General features: G+C 42.0%; 1 protein-coding gene across 6 annotated transcripts in view; it reads left to right on the forward strand.

Annotated features, from left to right (window-relative positions):
* LOC124015325 (serine/threonine-protein kinase MARK1-like) overlaps positions 1-24,404 on the forward strand; it is a 101,373-nt gene that overhangs the window by 62,407 nt on the left and 14,562 nt on the right. For all 6 annotated transcript variants that reach the window (XM_046330497.1, XM_046330499.1, XM_046330500.1 and 3 more), the window contains 5 exons: positions 7,430-7,478; positions 11,522-11,587; positions 12,059-12,129; positions 14,243-14,299; positions 14,526-14,762. In XM_046330497.1, coding sequence (XP_046186453.1) covers positions 7,430-7,478; positions 11,522-11,587; positions 12,059-12,129; positions 14,243-14,299; positions 14,526-14,762 — 480 coding nt within the window. The remainder of the gene's footprint in view (positions 1-7,429; positions 7,479-11,521; positions 11,588-12,058; positions 12,130-14,242; positions 14,300-14,525; positions 14,763-24,404) is intronic.

Here is a 24,404-nt window from a genome sequence, read left to right on the forward strand (position 1 = left end):
AATTAGCACAGGTCTCGTATAAACAATCTCTCAAGCAGAAGTCCACGTGCTAGTTGGTAGGCAGCTGATCTTTTTATATTTAAAGTCTAGCCAACTTGGTTATTTTTGCAAGCAAACAAAGTAGAACAGACTCTTCTGTCTATCTCCAACTGTTTGAACAGATTGGTTGGCTGTCCACTGTTCAGATGTTGAAATCAAGTGGTTTACCTTATTTGTCAGAATGAGAAAGCTGCCAATTCCTTATAATATAGTTTTTTTAATGCTCATTGCACCGCTAGTATAACAGTATGCGGACAGCTAGTATAACAGTATGCGGCAAATGCTGCTAGCAGTAAGTGGTACCACAATGAGGCGCATTCAGGATCCATGTTCATTGATACTCCCGTTTTAGTAGGTTCTGCTCTTTGCACAATTTGAGAAGTTGAGACATACAAATGGTATTGTTAGAAAGGTTTTCTTTATTACAGTATAATGTCTTATTGTGTTTTGGTTTCCTTGTGACCAGTTATGTTTGACCAAACCTCCAAATGCAAATGGCGAGTTGAAACTGTTTGTCTTTGTTGTTGTGAGGTGATTGGGGAGTGGCTTGTGAGTGGGAAGGTGCACAGTACACATGGCACAGAAAGAGCGAAGGAGACCAAAACACTAAAAATATATATATATATATATATATTTATATATATTTATATATATTTATATATATTTATATATATTTATATATATTTTTATATTTATATATATTTTTATATTTATATTTATATTTATATATATATATATATTTATATATTTATATTTATATATATATTTATATATTTATATATATATATTTATATATATATATATTTATATTTAGACCTTGATTCTTGCAAAAGGCATTTGGAACATTTGTGCTAAAACAAATAAGAATGAATTCGATATTGGCCAGCCCTACCTTCTATTCATTCTGATAATGATTCATAGGGTCATGGTTTGGTTTTCCCTTTGTTTCAGGGAGTGGATGCAGGGGGAGGATTCTCACCAGGCATGTGTGTACACTGAGTGTGTAAATTGTGTAGCATCAATGTAGAGTATTATATTTGCAGGAAAAGCAAGGAAGAACATGTTTTGAGTGATAGTGTCACCATGTTAATGCGACCAAAAGGCAACATTTACGGTAGTTCAAGCTTCTCTACTTTCTCAGTTGATTTCCATACCTGTTAGATGCATGCTGGGAAGCATCTGTGTGCATATGCACTGAACAGGAGAACCGAAGTAACTTCTTTGTATGTTTTTTAATTTTTTCCCTCACCTTGAAATACCTTGAGGGGATTCCCACTGGTTCAGTCAGAGGATAATGGCTGCCTCCCAAGTGGCACACCTTTTCTGTGTATATACTGCACTATTTTGACCAGGGCACATCGCACTACTTGGATCCTAGTCAAAATTAATGCATTATATAGGGAATAGGGTGCCATAAAATACTTGAAAGTACTAAAGTAGTTTTTTGGGGTCTCTATAATTTACTATTTATATTTTTGACAACTGTTACCTTCACGACATTCCTAAAGAAAATTTACTTTTTACTCCATACATTTTCCTTGACATCCAAAACTCGTTACATTTCGAATGCTTAGCAGGACGGGAAAATGGTCCAATTCACACACTTCTCAAGAGAACATCCAAAGTCATTCCTACCGCCTCTGATCTGACTGACTCACTAAACACAAATGCTTTGTTTGTAAATGATGTCGATCATTCAATGATGTCTATCCTTTAAAAATGTTTTGTAAATGGTGCTGTCTGGTTTGCTTAATATAAGGAATGTGAAATGATTTATACTTTTACTTCTGATACTAAAGTATATTTTATCAGTGACATGTACAGTTGACACTTAAGTATATTTAAAACCAAATACTTTTTGACTTTCACTCAAGTATTGTTTTATTCGGTGACTTTCGCTTTTACCTTAATCGAAAATGACTCAAGTATGACGATTGGGTACTTTTCCCACTACTCCCATTTGGGATGCAGACAATTAGTGTGGCAAGGTATACCGGTACCACGGTAATATCACGGAACCAAAACGTCATGATGCTTATGGTACCAACATTTTTGAATACTGTAGTACCGTTTCATATGATACTACCAAATTGTTGGGCCCTACCGATTTAAAGAACCCTCTACTGCCTCTTTATAAAATGTTTATTAAGTTTTGTTTATAAATTCTGTTAAATTTAAGCAACAGCAACTAGTCACTAGTATGCGCAGGTCTGATAATGTCAACTTAATTTTCATGCCAGGGTTTCTGTTAGGAAAATGTGGTGCAGGTCATTTGACTGGCAACATTTACATTTACTGGACATTTGAGAAATCTGACGGGCCCATGTGCATTGGGTGCGTAAACTGATTAGGGCGTCCACCCAGAGGAAATCTATTCAGATACTTTGAAGCAAGGTAAGACATACCTCGTATTAAAATGTTCAGGTTTCGGGGCGGCAGGTAGCCTAGTGGTTAGACCGTTGGACTTGTAACCTTAAGGTTGCAAGATCGAATCCCCGAGCTGACAAGGTAAAAATCTGTCATTCTGCCACTGAACAAGAGTCATTGAAAATAATAATTTATTCATAACTGACTTGCCTAGTTTAATTTTCCAAACGCATAGCCTACTGCCTCCAGCTCATTCAGGCTGTATCACAACCGGCCGTGATTAGTCGCTCTGGATAAGAGCGTCTGCTAAATGACTTAAATGTAAATGTAAATGTAAATTAGGAGTCCCATAGGGCGGTGCACAATTGGCTCAGCGTCGTCCGGGGCAGGCCGTCAATTGTAAATAATCATTTGTTCTTAACGGTCTTGCCTAGTTAAATAAAGGATATACGCCTGTAATAAATCAGATACACAAGGAATATACTGTAGCCGACACGCGCTAATTTTAATTCCATTAAATTAGGCAAATTAACCTAATAAGCATGACCGGTCAAACGTTTTTCCATCGACTGGTATTTTCACCAATGAATAAGGTTAAAAAGTTTTTTCGCTATGGGATTTTTTTCTTCTGGACAATTGGCTGGCTCCAATGTTAAATTAATCAGCTTTTCAACAACAACAAAAAATTATAGGCCAAAAGCCGGCTATTACCAGCTGACAGATCCGGTTTCAGGTGTGGAGGCTGTAATCCACCAGCCGAAGCCACTCTCCGGCTGCTCTTCCTACGCATCTATTCCTCCAACAGTTTTTAACATATCGTTTATTCAGGCCCTGATGAGTCTTCTGTTACATCTGACACATTGGAGCAGCGCTCAGAGCGAACAAAATGGATGCATTCTATATAATTTCAACCCTGGTATAACCAAGAGAAACGGCTTCGAGATGGTCATTCTTGCAGCTTTACAGCAAATGAAAGGTCTTGTCTCTAGCTCAAACGGTTGAAGAAATTACTCAAGGGTCTGCTACTCATGAGATGTGCTGCAAAGGTTGATTACATTAGGCCTATATGAGATGTGCTGCAAGGGTCGATTACATTAGGCCTATATGAGATGTGCTGCAAAGGTTGATTACATTAGGCCTATATGAGATGTGCTGCAAAGGTTGATTACATTAGGCCTATATGAGATGTGCTGCAAAGGTAGTTTACATTAGGCCTATATGAGATGTGCTGCAAAGGTTGATTTTGATTTACATTAGGCCTTTATGAGATGTGCTGCAGAGGTTGATTACATTAGGCCTATATGAGATGTGCTGCAAAGGTAGTTTACATTAGGCCTATATGAGATGTGCTGCAAAGGTAGTTTACATTAGGCCTATATGAGATGTGCTGCAAAGGTAGTTTACATTAGGCCTATATGAGATGTGCTGCAAAGGTAGTTTACATTAGGCCTATATGAGATGTGCTGCAAAGGTAGTTTACATTAGGCCTATATGAGATGTGCTGCAAAGGTAGTTTACATTAGGCCTATATGAGATGTGCTGCAAAGGTAGTTTACATTAGGCCTATATGAAATGTGCTGCAAAGGTAGTTTACATTAGGCCTATATGAGGCCTATTTGAAATGTGCTGCAAAGGTAGTTTACATTAGGCCTATATTGGCCGATTGGCCATTATTTTCCTTGCCAAAAAACCCGATACCAATATCAAACATTTTAGCGGCATTTTAAGCATACTAGTACAGTTAAATAGTTAACACATGCACGCAGCGGTCTTCGGCACTGCATCTCAGTGCAAGAGACGTCACTACAGTCCTTGGTTCGAATACAGGCTGTATCACATCCGGCTATGATTGGGAGTCCCATAGGGCTGCGCACAATTGGCCCAGTGTCGTCTGGCAGTCATTGGAAATAAGAATTTGTGCTTAACTGACTTGCCTAGTTAAAAACAGGTTATACACACCCACCCTCCACACTGACCAAAAAGTAATTTTGTTGGCATTTACGCATGTCCCACTACCAGTAAAACATCATCAAAACCTATTTCTCTCACTTACTTGCTGTTCCGTTGTTTCATTCTCAACCAGGATTTCTATGGAACGCCGCTTGGGTCTTTGCGTGTCAAAAAAGATACACGTCAAATAACACGACGTAATCTGTTTCAGTAGCTATAGGTAGCAAGCTAACTATATAGCTAGGTGTCATCTAAAATATCTATAAAAAAAAATATCATCTAAAATAATCCTATCTGTGAAGCTTGCCTCAATAAGGATTAGCCACAATAGGGGACTTTGCGGTTAGCTTGCAAAATAAAAGTATGGCATAATTACACTATTTGTATAGATTTGCATCACTGTCAATTACTTTTAATTTGAAGGCAAACCGCAAATTCCACTTGTGCCTAATCCTTATTGTGGCTAGCTTCACAACACTGTCCGGTCGAGCCTCACTAGCCAGATGAAGCTAGCTGGTTGCTTATAACAGAAGCTTTGGGCAACAGGGTTAATTAGCTGGCTAGTTATTTGTTTTCATGAACTGAAGTGCAATTTCAATAGGCAAACAACAATACTTACTCAACAAGGATTCCTAAGAATAATGAAAATGACTGCAGTTTCTACTGGTCGTTGTTTGCAGGCTGGTTGTATTGTTGCTAGCTAGGTACCAAGCTAAAGCTATAACTACCCCAGAAGTTGCGGTCAAACAAATTATGCTTTATTACTAATGTGGTATTGTAAACACATCGTTCGTGGCCGGTGTTTGCTGACCTTTTTTTTACAGCTTTGACAGTGCTACTGTATCTTTTGACACGCAAAGACCCAAACAGTGTTCTGTATATCGTGAAGCTAATAGCAGTGACGCTATTACTGTGTAACTCCGGTAGGGCAACATCTGAAAAATAGCACACTTGGTAGTGTGTACCGGCGCTTGACCAGTCGGCGAAAGCCAACATCACCCACGACAGAGAACGGTCGAATTCCATTATCTTGGCTTTAATGCATTTCACCTTTGAGTTGTCTCGCTGAAATGTTCTTACTCTTTCAAATGACTGCTCGACTTGTTGATTCCTCGATCCACACAGCAGACATTGTGTGGGCTAGGTTAGGAATGATGTGTTGCACGTGTAGCGCAAAATTTTACGTGCTGTTATTACGTCATGTACCTCAATCAAATACCTCAATCTTACATCCGCTGATATCTCGAAGTGCTGTACAGAAACCCAGCCTAAACCCCAAACAGCAAGCAATGTAGGTGTAGAAGCACGGTGGCTAGGAAAAACTCCCTAGAAAGTCCAGAGCCAAGGGAGAAGTCTAGAGAGGAACCAGGCTATGAGGGGTGGCCAGTCCTCTTCTGGCTGTGCTGGGTGGAGATTATAACAGAACATGGCCAAGCTGTTCAAATGTTCATAGATATCCAGCAGGGTCAAATAATAATAATCACAGTGGTTGTTGAGGGTGCAACAGGTCAGCACCTCAGGAGTAAATGGCAGTTGGCTTTTCATAGCCAATCATTCAGACTATCTCTACCGCTGTCTCTAGAGAGTTGAAAACAGCAGGTCTGGGACAGGGAGCACATCCGGTGAACAGGTCAGGGTTCCATAGCCACAGGCAGAACAGTTGAATCTGGAGCAGCAGCACAGCCAGGCGGACAGGCAGCCAACACATGTTACAGCACCCTTTCACCACTTGACAGAGGCTGCCTAATCACACGGGTAACGGTGCGTCACAGGGACTGTTGCCGCACGGACCCCATTAGCCCTTATGGAAGTCTGTCAAACACACACAGTAAGCGCACACACACTATTATTTCACTCCCTTTAACACACACTCGGTTGTCCATCTATGAAGCAGTGACTAATTCGCTGCGCACATGAGCAGTCAAAGATGAAAATGCCTAATGTTCTACTCCACTTCAGCAGGCATGTCAATCATCTCTCCAGCTCTCTTTAAAGCCCGTATTCTAGTTACACTTCTGGAAAATGTCTATGTGGACTTGTTGGCTAACATTCAGCTATCGTTCGGTTATTGTTGGAATAAAAGGGGCAGTCCAGTGGTTCGACAATTAGGTGTCACAGCAGCTGCCCAGCAATGGTATTGACTGTCTAGTATAGTATATGTCCGGAGATGTGCAGTTTAATCTCATTGAATGGTAATAGCCAGAATGCAGCATCAGTATAATTAGTGATGTACACTAATTACATAAGTTATTAGTGTACATCACTAATTACTTGTGTAATTAGTGATGTACACCCTAAACCAGGGATCATCAACTAGATTCAGCCGCAGGCCGATCTTTTCTTGAGAGGATGGTTAGGGGGCCGGAACATAATTACAAATCATTTGTACACTGCAAATTGACTGCAAGAAGCCCAAACAGATATATAATAATTTCAAACCTTGCTTGCATTTGCATACGATCACATATACAGTATCTCTCTAATATGTGTGGGAACAATTTTCCAAAATTGAAATCACTTAGAACTGATTTGCTGGTGTTGATTTTTGTCTTTTGTGTCCATCAATAATAACTTGTGTGGCCAAATAAAATTCACACGCGGCCCAAATTCTGCTGGCGAGCCGCAAGTTGGGGAACTCTGCCCTAAACTATTTATAACAGATGTTTAAGCTTGGTGTTGTACCCTGAAATGCTCATGTTGTTCATCTGAAACATCTGTTCAATACAGCTGCGTTGTCATCCAAACCACACTGATGCAACTGTTCGATGATCTGAATGTGGCCCTGTTGTGTTGGGCTTTTTTAAAAGTCAGTGAAGCTCTTGAACACTCACAGTACCAACAATTATCATCAGGAGATGACAATCATATGCTCCAGTCATTCCAGTCAAGATACAAATCCAACTTCTGTGCAAGAAGACAAAGTATTATCTTATTTCACTTTCGAAACTGATTTTGTTCTTGGTTATTTTGTTTCCTTGATTTCCGTGAAGAAAATGACGAATGATCCCTGGCAGTGAGTTTGATTGCAGGAGATTATGATTGTAGATGGCATCTTTCTCTCTTCTTTTCACAGCTCTTTCGTGAAGTCAGGATCATGAAGATCTTGAATCACCCCAATATAGGTAAGACCAACCAACACATCTATTCTATCCTTACAATGCAAGTTATTTTCAAAATCAATGCAAGTGTGAAGCGAGATTGTACCGTATTAATAATAACACTACCATATTACTACCACTTCACACGACTTCTTTCAAACCTATTGTACAACATCCAATTAATTTGTATTAATTTCTTTCCATACTCTGTGACGTAGACAGTTTTGAGAACAGAGCTATCAAAAAAACTAATTAAATATCACCCGAAGACTCCATTTTTTAAAATGTAACTAGGCAAACAAATTCTTATTTACAATGACTGCCTACCCCGGCTAAACCCTAACCTGGGCCTGTTGTGCTCCGCCCCATGGGACTCTTGATCACGGCCGGTTGTGATACAGCCTTGAATCAAACCAGGGTGTGTAGTGACACCTCAAGCACTGAGATGCAGTGCACCGCTGCGCCAGCTCGGGAGACTTGGCCTAGGATAAGTACATGTATGCATTGTCTTCCTATTAATGTCTTTATGCTACTTTGTCCAGAGCAAAACATTTGCCTCCATCAATGGGACTTGCCAGGCTAGATAAAGGATACATCAAATAAAAAGAATGACAAACTAATAACAAGAGAACTTGATGGAAAGCGATGCGGCATTCCAGGATGAAACGTCATTCCGGGATGTGGCTATGCAGTGACAACTAGGGAAAAGGGAGCCGGCAGTCCTTATTAGTATGACTTGTTTTCAACCGGATCCCATTCCGGTTGACTTTGAGATGCTCCTTTTCTGGGCCGGCCCATTCCGGCTAGCCAGCGGGTGGTCGGAAGTACTCCCATAAAACATATTTTGGACTGGGGGATGGCTTCATTAAGACCCTGGGAATGATTACACAATACACACACACACACCAAGGCAAGGGCAGAGATTTATCTGAAGGTAACCAGTGTCACTTAAAAAAAACAGACTCTCCAAGTTGCTTTTTTACAACCCATTATTCACCAACAGATACAATTTCTTTCAGCCATAACTGGCATGTACTGTCTTTCTGTTTTGGGGTTTCCAATCATGGTAATGTCTGCAGTACCTTTTTATTGTTGTTCAATTTAGGCTGATGAATCCCATTTTTAGAACTAATCCAAATCTAACACATCTGACCTCCTGACCTGATGGGAACAGGTTGAAGCAGTAGTTGAGTGGTAGCCTGAGCGCCAGTCTGTTTTAGCGATCATGCCAGCTCTTTGTCACGCATTATGTCAAACATGTTTGACTTGACAATGACAGCTATGTAGTTGCTAAGAGCACAAACAGATCTGGGACCAGGCTAGATGAGTGGATGGGCAGGGCTGACAATTATTAGGGTGACTTTGCTCTCGATAGCTGGCTTATTGTTTTAGGTGGGGTAGTTTAGGGTGGGTTGTGCAGGCAGTCGCTGATATTGAATCTTAGGCCATCTACTACCATTGTGGCCTTGAGCAGGGTTCTAAACTGCTCCTGGGATGTGCATATGGGGTTTTGAGGAATTTGAATAAAGGAGACAAAGCTGTTTCCTTAAGACAATGGACAATTAAGTAATCGTCATTATATTTTAATAGTCAGTTCAATTTGACTTGAGTCCAAGCCTGATCAAACCTTCAGTCTCTTACTACCTTTCTCTTTTCCCATTCTATGCCCAGAGTAATGACATGCGTGCTGGTCTCCACTAGAGGTCGACCGATTAATTAGGGCCGATTTCAATTTTTCATAACAATCGGTAATCGCCGATTAGATTGCACTCCACGAGGAGACTGACTTCCTGTTATGCGAGTGCAGCAAGAAGCCAAGATAAGGTGCTAGCTAGCATTAAACTTATCTTGTAAAAAAAAACAATCTTAACATAAGCACTAGTTAACTACACATTGTTGATGATATTACTAGTTGATCTAGCTTGTTCTGCGTTGCATAATATCGGTGCGGTGCTTGTTAATTTTTCATCGACTCACAGCCTACTTCGCCAAACGGGTGATGATTTAACAAGCACATTCGCAAAACAAACACTGTTGTTGCACCAATGTGTACCTAAACATCAATACCTTTCTTTAAAATCAATACACAAGTATATATTTTTAAACCTGCATATTTAGTTAATATTGCCTGCTAAACATTGTTCTTTTAACTAGGGAAATTGTGTCACTTCTCTTGCGTTCAGTGAAAGCAGAGTCAGGGTATATGCAACAGTTTGGGCCGCCTGGCTGGTTGAAAACTGTGTGAAGACAGTTTCTTCCTAACAAAGACCGTAATTAATTTGCCAGAATTGTACATAATTATGACATAACATTTAAGGTTGTGCAATGTAACAGCAATATTTAGACTGAGGGATGCCGCCCGTTAGTTAAATACAGAACGGTTCTGTATTTCACTGAAAAAATAAACGTTTTATTTTTTAAATGATAGTTTCCAGATTTGACCATATTAATGACCTAAGGCTTGTATTTCTGTGTGTTATGTTATAATTAAGTCTATGATTTGATAGAGTAGCAGTGGTAGGCAGCAGCAGGCTTGTAAGCATTCATTCAAACAGCATTTTCGTACATTTGCCAGCAGCTCTTCGCTGTTCTTCAAGCGTTGAGCTGTTTATGACTTCAAGCCTATCAACTCCCGAGATTAGGCTGGTGTAACCGATGTGAAATGGCTAGCTAGTTAGTGGGGTGCGCGCTAATAGCGCTTCGATCGGTGACGTCACTCGCCCTGAGACCTTGAAGTAGTTGTTCCCCTTGCTCTGCAAGGGCCGGCTTTTGTGGAGCGATGGGTAACGATGCTTCGAGGGTGGTTGTTGTCGTTGTGTTCCTGGTTCGAGCCCAGGGAGGAGCGAGGAGAGGGACGGAAGCTATACTGTTACACTGGCAATACTATAGTGCCTATAAGAACATCAAATAGTCAAAGGTATATGAAATACAAATGGTATAGAGAGAAATAGTCCTATAATTCCTATAATAACTTCAACTTAAAACTTCTTACCTGGGAATTTTGACTCATTTTAAAAGGAACCACCAGCTTTCATATGTTCTGCGCAAGGAACTTAAACGTTAGCTTTTTTACATGGCACATATTGCACTTTTACTTCCTTTTACTTCCAAACACTTTGTTTTTGCATTATTTAAACCAAATGGAACATGTTTCATTAAAATGTATTTGTCTGTGGCATGTGTCTAAGTCAAAAGCATCCACACACACAATACGGGGGGTATACGTGTGTGTGCGCGTTTGAAAGATCCTTTATGCATCCAGAGCAATGAGAAATTAATCACTTTCTTTGTACAAATCATGGCTTTGTTTTTTTCTTCATATACACAAAAAGCTTATTTCTCTCAAATGTTGTGCACAAATTTGTTTACATCCCTGTTTGTGAGCATTTCTCCTTTGCCTTTGTGGCATATCAAGAAGCTGATTAAACAGCATGATCATTACACAGGTGCACCTTGTGCTGGGGACAATAAAAGGCCACTTTAAAATGTATAGTTTTGTTACACAATACCACAGATGTCTCAAGTTTTGAGGGAGCGTGCAATTGGCATGCTGACTGCAGGAATGTCCACCAGAGCTTTTGCCAGAGAATTTAATGTTAATTTCTCTACCATAAGCCACCTCCAATGTCGTTTTAGAGAACTTGGAAGTACATCCAACTGGCCTCACAACCGCAGGCCACGTGTAACCACGCCAGCCCAGTACTTCCACATACAGTATTTCTGTCTGTAATAAAGCCCTTTTGTTATAAAAACACATTCTGATTGGCTGGTTCTGGCTCCTCAGTGGGTGGGACCTATGCCCTCCAAGGCCAACCCATGGCCGACTGTGTGCATCCCTGCCAAGTCATGTGAGATCCATAGATAAAGGCCTAATTCATTTATTTAAATTGACTGATTACCTTCTATGAACTGTAACTCAGTAAAATCTTTGAAATTGTTGCATGTTGCGTTTATATTTTTGTTCGGTATAGATGCACCCTTTTTGTCTGTCAGCTAGTAGTTGACAGGATGTGTTGTCCTCATTGGCTGTCTTCACTCATCCACTATTTCTCTCCTTTTCTCTCCAGTTAAATTGTTTGAAGTCATTGAGACTGAGAAGACACTTTATTTGATAATGGAGTATGCCAGTGGTGGTGAGTATGAACAAAATAATGATTGAATCTAAAATGACTGTCTTAATTATAATGCTCCCCCCCCCCCCCCATGCACAGTATTTTATTGGGCAAGTGACACATGTTTTGACCATGATTGTCTTTTCCCGGTTCAGTAAGCACACATTCTCCTTTTTTGAGACAGTTGTATATTTTGTCTGCACCTTAAAGAATAACTGTACTAGCACATTGGCAGACAACTCCCAGGTATTGGAGAGCCGCATTGTGTGCAGGCTTTTATTCTACATCAGCTAAGACGCCAAATTATTCATATTATTCTGGTACAAACTGAAGATTTGCAGATGACTTGAATCGGGTGTTAGAGATGGCCTGGAACAAAAGCCTGCACACCTGCGGCTCTACAGGACTGGAGCTGCCAAAGCTTTTTGGTTTGCAGTAGATGTTTCCTCCCTCACTCCAGACCTCGCTCTTTCTTTCTCTCGACCTGTCCAGGTGAGGTATTTGACTACTTAGTTGCACATGGAAGGATGAAGGAAAAGGAGGCTCGGGCCAAGTTTCGCCAGGTGAGTTACTGCTAACACTCAGTCACACACAACTGCAGACTCACATGGACACGGACACACTCCAGCAAGCAAACATACACTTACACACAGAGTATAGCGATACAAGCGCGTGCGTGCGCACACACACTGCTGAAAACCACTGTGTGAAGAGGTGCAGTGATGTCACCAGACATATCCTCTGTCATCCAGTGGAGAGGGAGGAAAGAAAGGCACTGCAGGAGACGGGTCCGTGCTCTGAATAAATATATGAGCTAATGACCTCCTGGGAACAGACGGTGCGTGTATGACTGCATTTATGTTCCATGTTCTACAGGAAAAGGGGGGATACCTAGTCAGTTGTACAACTGAATGCCTTCAACTGAAATGCGTCTTCCACATTTAAGCCAACCCCTCTGAATCAGAGAGGTGCAGGGGGCTACCTTAATTGGCATCCACGTCATCGGCGCCGGCTGTCTATTAGGGTGTGTGTCATGACACTGAGTCCTACAGGCGAGGTTGGGCATGTCTCTTACAGTTTGTGTGTATTCTACAAGCCAGGCAGTGTGTGAGTTGATAACATCTCAATAAAGTGTGTGTGTCTGCGAGCGTGTGTGTGTGCTCATGAAATTCCCATATCTGTTACTCAGCATGAACAGACCTCATGCTGATTCACCAAGCAGAAATACAGAACATCATTAGAAGTACTTTATTACTCCCCTAGTATACTTCTCTGTCAACCCACACTGTGTTTTGGCATCGCAGCATCCTTGCGTGACTAAGTGAAAATTTGACTTAAGCGGATTCCCCTTAAGTATATAAGGTTAGTCAATGGCCCCGTCTAGAAACAAGGGACTAGGCTTTTTCTCTAGACTCTAGTGGTAGTCCTTAAGCATAGCAGAATCCTTTTATGAAGTGTCTCTCCCAAGTATATAAGGTTTGTGTTGGTCAATGGCCCTGTCCAGAAACAACCCCTAGCCCTATCCACTACCCACCACATTTGTAGATCTGAAGCAATTGGATAGGGTGTAAGGAACATGGCAAAAAATTCAGAGTGCAAGGTCAATCTATTACTATATTGCTGACCCCTATCCAGTCCTTTCAGCTCTACCTAGGAGTCAATATAGAATTGCACAAAAAGTCTAAACTGTTCATTTGAATGGTGCAAATGTCTAACCTTTTCTTTGCATCCTTCCTTTACCTCTCCTTTGAGCTAACTGTAAGGTGACCAGATGTCCCCAATTTCCGGGACAGTCCCCGATTCTGGTAACCTGTCACTGGAAATGTCCCCGATTAGCCCTCAAAGAAAAAAGCAACTCTGAAGTTAAAATGAGTCTGATATTTAAATAATCAAACACAGTATCCAATCAGATTTGCATGTAAAAATGCTGTCTTTCACTGTACCCAACTCGCTTACCTTTTTATGTTAATATTTATCAGTGATAACCTATATTGTAACCACTGCACGAACGACCGTGCCTCCAACAGCATAGCTACCAAACTTGGGTGATAGGCTACGATTAAGAACTGTAGAGGGGTAATCCATTTTTTGCGCAGCTAAAATCTGCTCACCTAAGCTAACAGATCAGTTCCCATATTATGTGTCTCAGAATAGGACTGCTGATCAAGGATCTGCTTTTTTGGATTGTTATGAGATAATATAGACCGAGGGGACCTGATCCTAGGTCAGCATTCCTACTCTGGACATACTTTATGAATTCGGCCCTGGCAAATATGTGTTGTCCTATCCAGTCTTGTCAGAATTGATGTAGCGTTAGCATACCTCGAGGGAGGAAGGATGACTTATCTATGTAGCATTCAAACAGAGTACCCTATCTCTGACTGATGAGATATTTGATTAGCCTTATTGCAAGGAGGCTAATGCATTCATGCATTCATTTGTAGCGTAGCATAGCTTAGCGGCTAATGTTGACTAGCTGTAGAGATTCATTAGCCGTCAGTAGAGCGATTGCGTGGCGGCTAAATCTACCATTGAGATTTGTTAGCTTAGCTCTGAAATTTGTTGATTTAATTAAATCAAGTGTGTTAATGCTGGGGTAGAAATGTACAGACTGAGAGACCCCTAGGAATGGATTGGGAAAAAATTGTCCCCCTCCAACAGAATTTTCTCTTTCAGATTGTCTCTGCAGTGCAGTATTGCCATCAGAAGAGGATCGTCCACAGGGATCTGAAGGTGAAAACCAATACCATACATGCTGCTGTAGCATTGGAACTTTACACCATCAAGGATCACACACACAGTGACTCACTGTCTGAGTGTGTCTGAGTAGACATTGATCGATACAGATTGAGAGACAGACACTCAGACTCTTTCTCTCTCGATCACTGTATATCTGTCTTTCTGTCTGCTGTGTCTCTCGTATACAGATACTCACCCCCCTCTTCCAATCTCAAATCAGGCTGAGAACCTACTCCTGGACGCAGACATGAACATCAAGATTGCAGACTTCGGCTTTAGCAACGAGTTTACCCTGGGCAGTAAGCTGGACACGTTTTGCGGCTCCCCGCCCTACGCTGCCCCAGAACTGTTCCAGGGGAAGAAGTATGACGGGCCCGAGGTGGACGTCTGGAGCCTGGGGGTCATACTGTACACACTTGTCAGCGGCTCACTGCCCTTTGATGGACAGAATCTAAAGGTGTGTATGGTGGGGGGTGGTTGTGTGTGTGTGGATTTTGGGGTATATTCTGTATGGAACCTATGGGTCATAATGTTATAGGTATTGGTTGAAACTCTGTTAAATTCCAATATGACACCAATCTCTATAAAAATTCGCCAATCTACTTTATTGGAGTTACACAACACACTCCGCGCCTTTTTCGTCATGAGCATTTTTTTAACAGGGTCATTAGCAATTGAGTTATAGGAGTATTTGTTGTGTCTACCTAGCTAAAATTCTGGACGTCAGATTAAAATGAGACTATAGCATCCATAAAGTGACCCGTCCTTTAAGAAACAACGATGTGCTACCACTGAGGAAGTACAGTTCCCGCTCAGCTCAGTCAAAACTGTTCGCTGCTCTGGCTCCCCAATGGTGGAACAAACTCCCTCACGACGCCAGGACAGCGGAGTCAATCACCACCTTCCGGAGACACCTGAAACCCCACCTCTTTAAGGAATACCTAGGATAGGATAAAGTAATCCTTCACACCCCCCTTAAAATATTTAGATGCACTATTGTAAAGTGGTTGTTCCACTGGATGTCATAAGGTGAATGCACCAATTTGTAAGTCGCTCTGGATAAGAGCGTCTGCTAAATGACTTAAATGTAATGTAAATGTCTACCCTTTTGTAGCATTTCTGACAATGTTAACATATTAGTTTTTGGCCCAAATGCCGAGTAATAACACTGGGTCGGTTGCTCGGCAACAACACAGCTACTTGCACCATGCTGCCAGTCATAAGTGTATGCGAACAAACCTAGGCTACTGTATATAGCTAGCTATATGGTGGTATTCAAGCTGAGGTTAATTCATAAATGCAAGCAGATATTTTGGTTAGCTAGAAAGCTAACTAGCAAACATTAGCTTGCTTGTACAAAGTCCCGCAGCTAGCCTCTGAAGCCAGCTAACACTTGTCAGCTGAAAGCTAGCTAGCTAATGGACAGGCAAATAAAGGTAGCTGGCCAATGAATGTAGCTTTGATTAGCTAGGTAGGTAGCTCGCAATGTAATGTTAGACGAGAGCTAACGCTGGCTTTAGCCAAGTAAGGTTTTTCACATAAGAAAGTCATCATGTGTTAACTGCTGACCTAGACTCTTGCGTTTAATCGGAGCACAAAAAAATTGCTCAAATAAACTAGCGAACGTCCTTGGCTGCTATGAAAGCAAATTTAACTTTAACTAGCTAAGTAACTTAAGCCACCCGAAGACTGTAACATTGGCTAACGTTGATGGCCAGATCATTCACCACAATATATCATACTTTCTTACGCAAAATATAAGTGGTTAGTTAATGTTACTTTGGGAAACCGCCAAGCTAATCACTTTCATTTGCATTGTACAGACCAAGCTACGGTGACGTTAAGAAGAGGTAGCCAGATTTCAGACATGACAAACACTGCAGTTAGCTACGCTACATTTCCTCGACTAAGAACAACCAAGACCACAACACAAACCATAACAGAGAAAACAAATTGGTTTGTTACGAAACAGTAAATTAGCTATGTTGAACCGCATATAATATATGGTTGAACCCCAAACGCACATGTACAGATAGCATTGGAAAGTGCAACTGATGGTTAACAGCATCGCTGTTTCAAACACGTGTTGAATACATTCCAGCTCTGGCATAAACTCCTCTCCTGGCGTCTTTACATTTATAACCCAAATGTGTGCTGACTGATCAACAGTGTCAAATGACTTTTCAGTGTGTACACAGAATATCCGAAATCGCCATACACAAGTAAAACATAGTCGGGGCTCCACACACTGCACCAGGTTAAAATAACAACATCAGAATCATTGCTTGGTTACGTGACTGTGTGCCAGTTTGGTCTCATAGATTAGAAGCAACATACTAAATGTAAATCAAGGACACTGAAATTAGTATGGTATGTTACATTTGTTATGCTTACAAAAAATAAAATGTTCCTATTTCTGAAGTTAATCTCTATTTTTGATGTAAATGGCATGTTATAGAAGGGTCCGGACACTTTGTGTTGGTGTGTGATTTGGCTTGTTTTTGAGAAATTTACCTCAGCCGCAATTCACTTCCTTATCTTGTTGAGCAGTAATCTGTACACAACGATGAACAAAAGTTCCAAAAATACATTTTCTTTAAAACTGCATTGTTGGTTAAGGGCTTGTGAGTAAGCATTTAACTGTAACACTGTGACACGCTCTCAGTATATTTATGTAGATATTTCAGGCCAAGCGTGTCCTGTGGGCAGCACAGCTGGTAGAAGAAACATCTCGAGTTGCACAAAATTGATTATAACGTTGCAGATAGATACAATTTCATGTTTACAACATCTAAAGACCTGTATCACTATACTGTAATGAAACTGCAGGGAGCAGGTCTCGAACCCTCGACCTTCTAGCCCGAAGTCCAGCGCGCATGTTTATAAACCCCAGGGTCGTTACAATACTGAGAGCATGTCTGTTTCTAAAAGGACATGCATGCCCTGATTAGGGGTCGACCGATTATGATTTTTCAACACTGATACCGATTATTTGAAGGACCAAAAAAAAAACTGATACCGGTTTAATCGGCCAATTTTTAGAATGTATTTGTAATAATGACAATTACAACAATACTGAATGAACACTTATTTTAACTTAATATAATACATCACTAAAATCAATTTGGCCTCAAATAAATAATGAAACATGTTCAATTTGGTTTAAATAATGCAAAAACAAAGTGTTGGAGAATAATGTAAAAGTGCAATATGTGCCATGGAGAAAAGCTAATGTTTAAGTTCCTTGCTCAGAACATGAGAACATATGAAAGCTGGTGGTTCCTTTTAACATGAGTCTTCAATATTACCAAGTAAGAAGTTTTAGGTTGTAGTTATTATAGGAATTATAGGACTATGTTCTTATAGGCACTTTAGTATTGCCAGTGTAACAGTATAGCTTCCGTCCCTCTCCTCACTCCTACCTGGGCTCGAACTAGGTACACATCGACAACAGCCACCCTCGAAGCAGCGTTACCCATGCAGAGCAAGGGGAACAACTACTCTAAGTCTCAGAGCGAGTGATGTTTGAAACGCTATTAGCGCGAACAGCAGAGCTGCTTGCAAAACGCAGATTGAATCCCTGAGCTGACGAGGTACAAATCTGTTGTTCTTCCCCTGAACTAGGCCGTCATTGAAAATAAGAATGTGTTCTTAACTGACTTACCTAGTAAAATAAAGATTGAATAAAGGTGTAAAAAAAAAACTTGAAATTGGCCCTAATTAATCGGCCATTCTGATTAATCGGTCAACCTCTAGCCCTGATACTGCACAACGAGAAATTGGGAAGTGAATTGCGAATAGTGTAAGTTTCTCAAAAACGAGCCAAATCACACAAAGTACATTGACCCTTCTATAACATCCCATATACATCAAAAATAGAGCTTTACTTCAGAAATATGACAATTTGACTAACTAATTCTCAGTTATGGCAAAAACAAGGATGGTTTGCTGGGGTGGAAGGATAGGCATATAACGTGAATGTCTAGCAACCCAAAAGTTGAGTGTTCAAATCTCACCATGGACAACTTTAGCATTTTAGCTAATTACCAACTTTGCTACTACTTACTACTTTTTAGCTACTTTTCAACTACTTAGCATGTTAGCTTGTCTGTAGAGCTTCGAGGCAGGATTGTGTCGAGACACAGATCTGGGGAAAGGTACCAAGAAATGTTTGCAGCAGGAAAGGTCCCCAAGAACACAATGGCCTCAATCATTCTTAAATGAAAGAAGTTTGGAACCACCATGACTCTTCCTAGAGCTACCTGCCCGGCAAAACTGAGCAATTGGGAGAGAAGAGCCTTGGTCAGGGAGGAGACCATGAGCCCGATGATCATTGACAGAGCTCAAGAGTTCCTCTGTGGAGATGGGAGAACCTTCCAGAACGACAACCATCTCTGCAGCACTACACCAATAAGGCCTTTATGGTAGAGTGGCCAGACGGAAGCCTCTCCTCAGTAGAAGGCACATGACAGCCCACTTGAAGGTTGCCAAAAGGGAACCTAAAGGACTCCAACCATGAGAAACAAGTTTCTCTGTAATATGCCAGGGAGGTAGCAACAGTGTACATAAGAAAGTAATACTACATGTATGTTGTGTGGTAAGCTGTTAGTAGCCCATGTGCCTCATCCTAATAATTTGGTACCTTTCCCCCTCATAATTTAGCCTACTGTTCTGACTTGGTGGTACACATGTAGCCTGTAGCCTGTTTTAGAGAAATGTCATCATCGAATATTGTAAGACCAGTGTGTGCTTATATGCCCCCTTTATTTATCCTATGGTTCTGACATGGTGTACAGGGAGAATATTGTGAGGATGGCCCATGTTCTGAATTCTTTTTTCAAAAGTGCTGAACAAATTGTTGTATTGACTACACTAACGGTCAAACGTTTTAGAACACCTACTCATTCAAGGGTTTTTCTATATTTTGAATAATAGTGAAGACATCAAAACTATGAAATAACACATGGAATAATGTATTAACCAAAAAATTGTTAAACAAATCTAAATATATTTTATATTTGAGATTCTTCAAATAGCCAACTTTTCCATGATGATAGCTTTGCACACTCTTGGATTTCCCTCAACCAGCTTCATGAGGTAGTCACCTGGAATGCCTTTCAATTAAAAATTAATTTGTGGAATTATTCTACTTAATGCGTTTGAGAAACTAGAGTCCATCATTACTTTAAGACATGAAGGTCAGTCAATCCGTAACATTTCAAGAACTCTGACAGTTTCTTCAAGTGCAGTCGCAAAACCCATCAAGCGCTATAATGAAACTGGCTCTCATGAGGACCGCAAACTCCCTCACGACGCCAGGACAGCGGAGTCAATCACCACCTTCCGGAGACACCTGAAACCCCACCTCTTTAAGGAATACCTAGGATAGGATAAGTAATCCCTCTCACCCCCCCCCCCTAAGTTTTAGATGCACTATTGTTAAGTGACTGTCCCACTGGATGTCATAAGGTGAATGCACCAATTTGTAAGTCGCTCTGGATAAGAGCGTCTGCTAAATGACTTAAATTACATTTACATTTAAGTCATTTAGCAGACGCTCTTATCCAGAGCGACTTACAAATTGGTGCATTCACCTTATGACATCCAGTGGAACAGCCACTTTACAATAGTGCATCTACATATTTTAAGGGGGGGGGTGAGAAGGATTACTTTATCCTATCCTAGGTATTCCTTAAAGAGGTGGGGTTTCAGGTGTCTCCGGAAGGTGGTGATTGACTCCGCTGTCCTGGCGTCGTGAGGGAGTTTGTTCCACCATTGGGGAGCCAGAGCAGCGAACAGTTTTGACTGGGCTGAGCGGGAACTGTACTTCCTCAGTGGTAGGGAGGCGAGCAGGCCAGAGGTGGATGAACGCAGTGCCCTTATTTGGGTGTAGGGCCTGATCAGAGCCTGGAGGTACTGAGGTGCCGTTCCCCTCACAGCTCCGTAGGCAAGCACCATGGTCTTGTAGCGGATGCGAGCTTCAACTGGAAGCCAGTGGAGAGAGCGGAGGAGCGGGGTGACGTGAGAGAACTTGGGAAGGTTGAACACCAGACGGGCTGCGGCGTTCTGGATGAGTTGTAGGGGTTTAATGGCACAGGCAGGGAGCCCAGCCAACAGCGAGTTGCAGTAATCCAGACGGGAGATGACAAGTGCCTGGATTAGGACCTGTGCCGCTTCCTGTGTGAGGCAGGGTCGTACTCTGCGGATGTTGTAGAGCATGAACCTACAGGAACGGGCCACCGCCTTGATGTTAGTTGAGAACGACAGGGTGTTGTCCAGGATCACGCCAAGGTTCTTAGCGCTCTGGGAGGAGGACACAATGGAGTTGTCAACCGTGATGGCGAGATCATGGAACGGGCAGTCCTTCCCCGGGAGGAAGAGCAGCTCCGTCTTGCCGAAGTTCAGCTTGAGGTGGTGATCCGTCATCCACACTGATATGCCTGCCAGACATGCAGAGATGCGATTCGCCACCTGGTCATCAGAAGGGGGAAAGGAGAAGATTAATTGTGTGTCGTCTGCATAGCAATGATAGGAGAGACCATGTGAGGTTATGACAGAGCCAAGTGACTTTGTGTATAGCGAGAATAGGAGAGGGCCTAGAACAGAGCCCTGGGGGACACCAGTGGTGAGAGCGCATGGTGAGGAGACAGATTCTCGCCACGCCACCTGGTAGGAGCGACCTGTCAGGTAGGACGCAATCCAAGCGTGGGCCACGCCGGAGATGCCCAACTCGGAGAGGGTGGAGAGGAGTATCTGATGGTTCACAGTATCGAAGGCAGCCGATAGGTCTAGAAGGATGAGAGCAGAGGAGAGAGAGTTAGCTTTAGCGATGCGGAGCGCCTCCGTGATACAGAGAAGAGCAGTCTCAGTTGAATGACTAGTCTTGAAACCTGACTGATTTGGATCAAGAAGGTCATTCTGAGAGAGATAGCGGGAGAGCTGACCAAGGACGGCACGTTCAAGAGTTTTGGAGAGAAAAGAAAGAAGGGATACTGGTCTGTAGTTGTTGACATCGGAGGGATCGAGTGTAGGTTTTTTCAGAAGGGGTGCAACTCTCGCTCTCTTGAAGACGGAAGGGACGTAGCCAGCGGTCAGGGATAAGTTGATGAGCGAGGTGAGGTAAGGGAGAAGGTCTCCGGAAATGGTCTGGAGAAGAGAGGAGGGGATAGGGTCAAGCGGGCAGGTTGTTGGGCGGTCGGCCGTCACAAGACGCGAGATTTCATCTGGAGAGAGAGGGGAGAAAGAGGTCAGAGCACAGGGTAGGGCACTGTGAGCAGAACCAGCGGTGTCGTTTGACTTAGCAAACGAGGATCGGATGTCGTCGACCTTCTTTTCAAAATGGTTGATGAAGTCATCTGCAGAGAGGGAGGAGGGGGGAGGGGGAGGAGGATTCAGGAGGGAGGAGAAGGTGGCAAAGAGCTTCCTAGGGTTAGAGGCAGATGCTTGGAATTTAGAGTGGTAGAAAGTGGCTTTAGCAGCAGAGACAGAGGAGGAAAATATAGAGAGGAGGGAGTGAAAGGATGCCAGGTCCGCAGGGAGGCGAGTTTTCCTCCATTTCCGCTCGGCTGCCCGGAGCCCTGTTCTGTGAGCTCGCAATGAGTCGTCAAGCCACGGAGCGGGAGGGGAGGACCGAGCCGGCCTGGAAGATAGGGGACATAGAGAGTCAAAGGATGCAGAAAGGGAAGAGAGGAGGGTTGAGGAGGCAGAATCAGGAGATAGGTTGGAGAAGGTTTGAGCAGAGGGAAGAGATGATAGGATGGAAGAGGAGAGAGTAGCGGGGAGAGAGAGCGAAGGTTGGGACGGCGCGATACCATCCGAGTAGGGGCAGTGTGGGAAGTGTTGGATGAGAGCGAGAGGGAAAAGGATACAAGGTAGTGGTCGGAGACTTGGAGGGGAGTTGCAATGAGGTTAGTGGAAAAACAGCATCTAGTAAATATGAGGTCGAGCGTATTGCCTGCCTTGTGAGTAGGGGGGAAGGTGAGAGGGTGAGGTCAAAAGAGGAGAGGAGTGGAAAGAAGGAGGCAGAGAGGAATGAGTCAAAGGTAGACGTGGGGAGGTTAAAGTCGCCCAGAACTGTGAGAGGTGAGCCATCCTCAGGAAAGGAGCTTATCAAGGCATCAAGCTCATTGATGAACTCTCCGAGGGTCCTGGAGGGGATAAATGATAAGGATGTTAAGCAATGTAAATGTAAATGTATAAGCTACGGACAACAAACACAATTGCATTTTATCAATGGCAATTTGAATTACAGGTCGAACGATTAATTAGGGCCGATTTCAAGTTTTCATAATAATTGGTAATCGACCATTTTGGATGCAGATTATGGCCGATTTACATTGCAATCCATGAGGAAACTGTGGCAGGCTTGATCACCTGTTACGTGAGTTCAGCGTCAGAAGGACCTTGTGGCTGCAATGAGTATGTTGCTAGCTAGCATTAAACTTATCTTATGAAAAACAATCAATCTTCACATAATCACGTTAACTACACATGATTGATGATATTACTAGGTTAACTAGCTTGTCCTGCGTTGCATATAATCAATGCGGTGCCTGTTAAATTATCAATTCACAGCCTAATTCAACTACGCCAAACGGGTGATTTAAAAATATCGATATAAATGATTACTTTTGTTTTTACCTTTTATTTAACTAGGCAAGTCATTTAAGAACAAATTCTTAATTTCAATGACTGCCTAGGAACAGTGGGTTAACTGCCTTGTTCAGGGGCAGAATGACAGATTTTTTACCTTGTCAGCTCCGGAATTCGATCTTGCAACCTTTCGGTTACTAGTCCAACGCTCTAACCACTAGGTTACCTTCCGCCTCATGATTTAACCAAAGCATATTCGCAATAAAAGCATATTCGTTGCACAAATGTACCTAACCATAAACATCAATGCCTTTCTTAAAGTCAATACACAGAATTATATATTTTTTCACCTGCATAATTTGATATAATAAAAGCATGTTGGCAGGCAATATTAACTAGGGAAATTGTGTCACTTCTCTTGCGTTCAGTGCAAGCTGAGTCCCGGGTATATGCAACCGTTTGGGCCGCCTGGCTTGTTGTGTTTCTTCCTAACAAAGACGGTAATTAATTTGCCAGAATTGTGCATAATTATGATATAACATTGAAGGATGTGCAATGTAACCGCAATATAGACTTAGGGTTGCCATCCGTTAGATAACTGAAAGAATAAACGTTTTGTTTTCGAAATTATAGTTTCCGAATTTGACCATATTAATGACCAAAAGCTTGTGTTTCTGCATGTTATTATGTTATAATTAAGTCTGATTTGATAGAGTAGTCTGACTGAGCGGTAGTAGGCAGCAGCAGGCTTGTAAGCATTCATTCAAACAGCACTTTCCTGCGTTTGCCAGCAGCTCTTCGCAATGCTTGAAACGCAGTGCTGTTTATTACTTCAAGCCTATCAACTCCCGAGGTTAGGCTGGCAATACTAAAGTGCCTATAAGAACATCCAATTGTCAAAGGTATATGAAATAAAAATGGTATAGAGAAAAATAGTCAACGCGTCATAATTCCTATAATAACTACAACCTAAAACTTCTTAACTGGGAATATTGAACTAACAGCTTTCATATGTTATGAGCAAGGAACTTAAACTTGAGCTTTTTTACATGGCACATATTGCACTTTTACTTTCTTCACCACACTGTGTTTTGCGTTATAAATCACGGTATTGTGAAAGCACCTCCTCTAAGAGTATGAATCAGGCTGTTTGAGGACGTATGAATCCGAAGCAACCTGCCTACACATAGCTACTGTAGTAGGTCAAAGCTGTGTGCTAGAAAACCTTGGTATAGCATGGATGGAATAGGCATTGTGGTGCTCATGTGAATTTCCTTTTTCGGCTTCCGACCAATGCCTATTCTCACTTTTTTTTTGTTATGTTTTTTTTTTGATAGGCCAATATACTTGATTGTGTGGTGGGGCATGGGATGGGATGTATGGACCAGATGTAAGGATAAAGCGAGATGTACGATAGTCTGGAGGTCATCCTTTATGCCCTTTGATTCTCCCAAGGGGAGGTGTGTGTGGAGACACTTATTTCTGATGTGGAACACATCATTCTCCT

The sequence above is a fragment of the Oncorhynchus gorbuscha genome, linkage group LG26, assembly GCF_021184085.1.
Source record: "Oncorhynchus gorbuscha isolate QuinsamMale2020 ecotype Even-year linkage group LG26, OgorEven_v1.0, whole genome shotgun sequence".
NCBI lineage: Eukaryota > Metazoa > Chordata > Actinopteri > Salmoniformes > Salmonidae > Oncorhynchus > Oncorhynchus gorbuscha.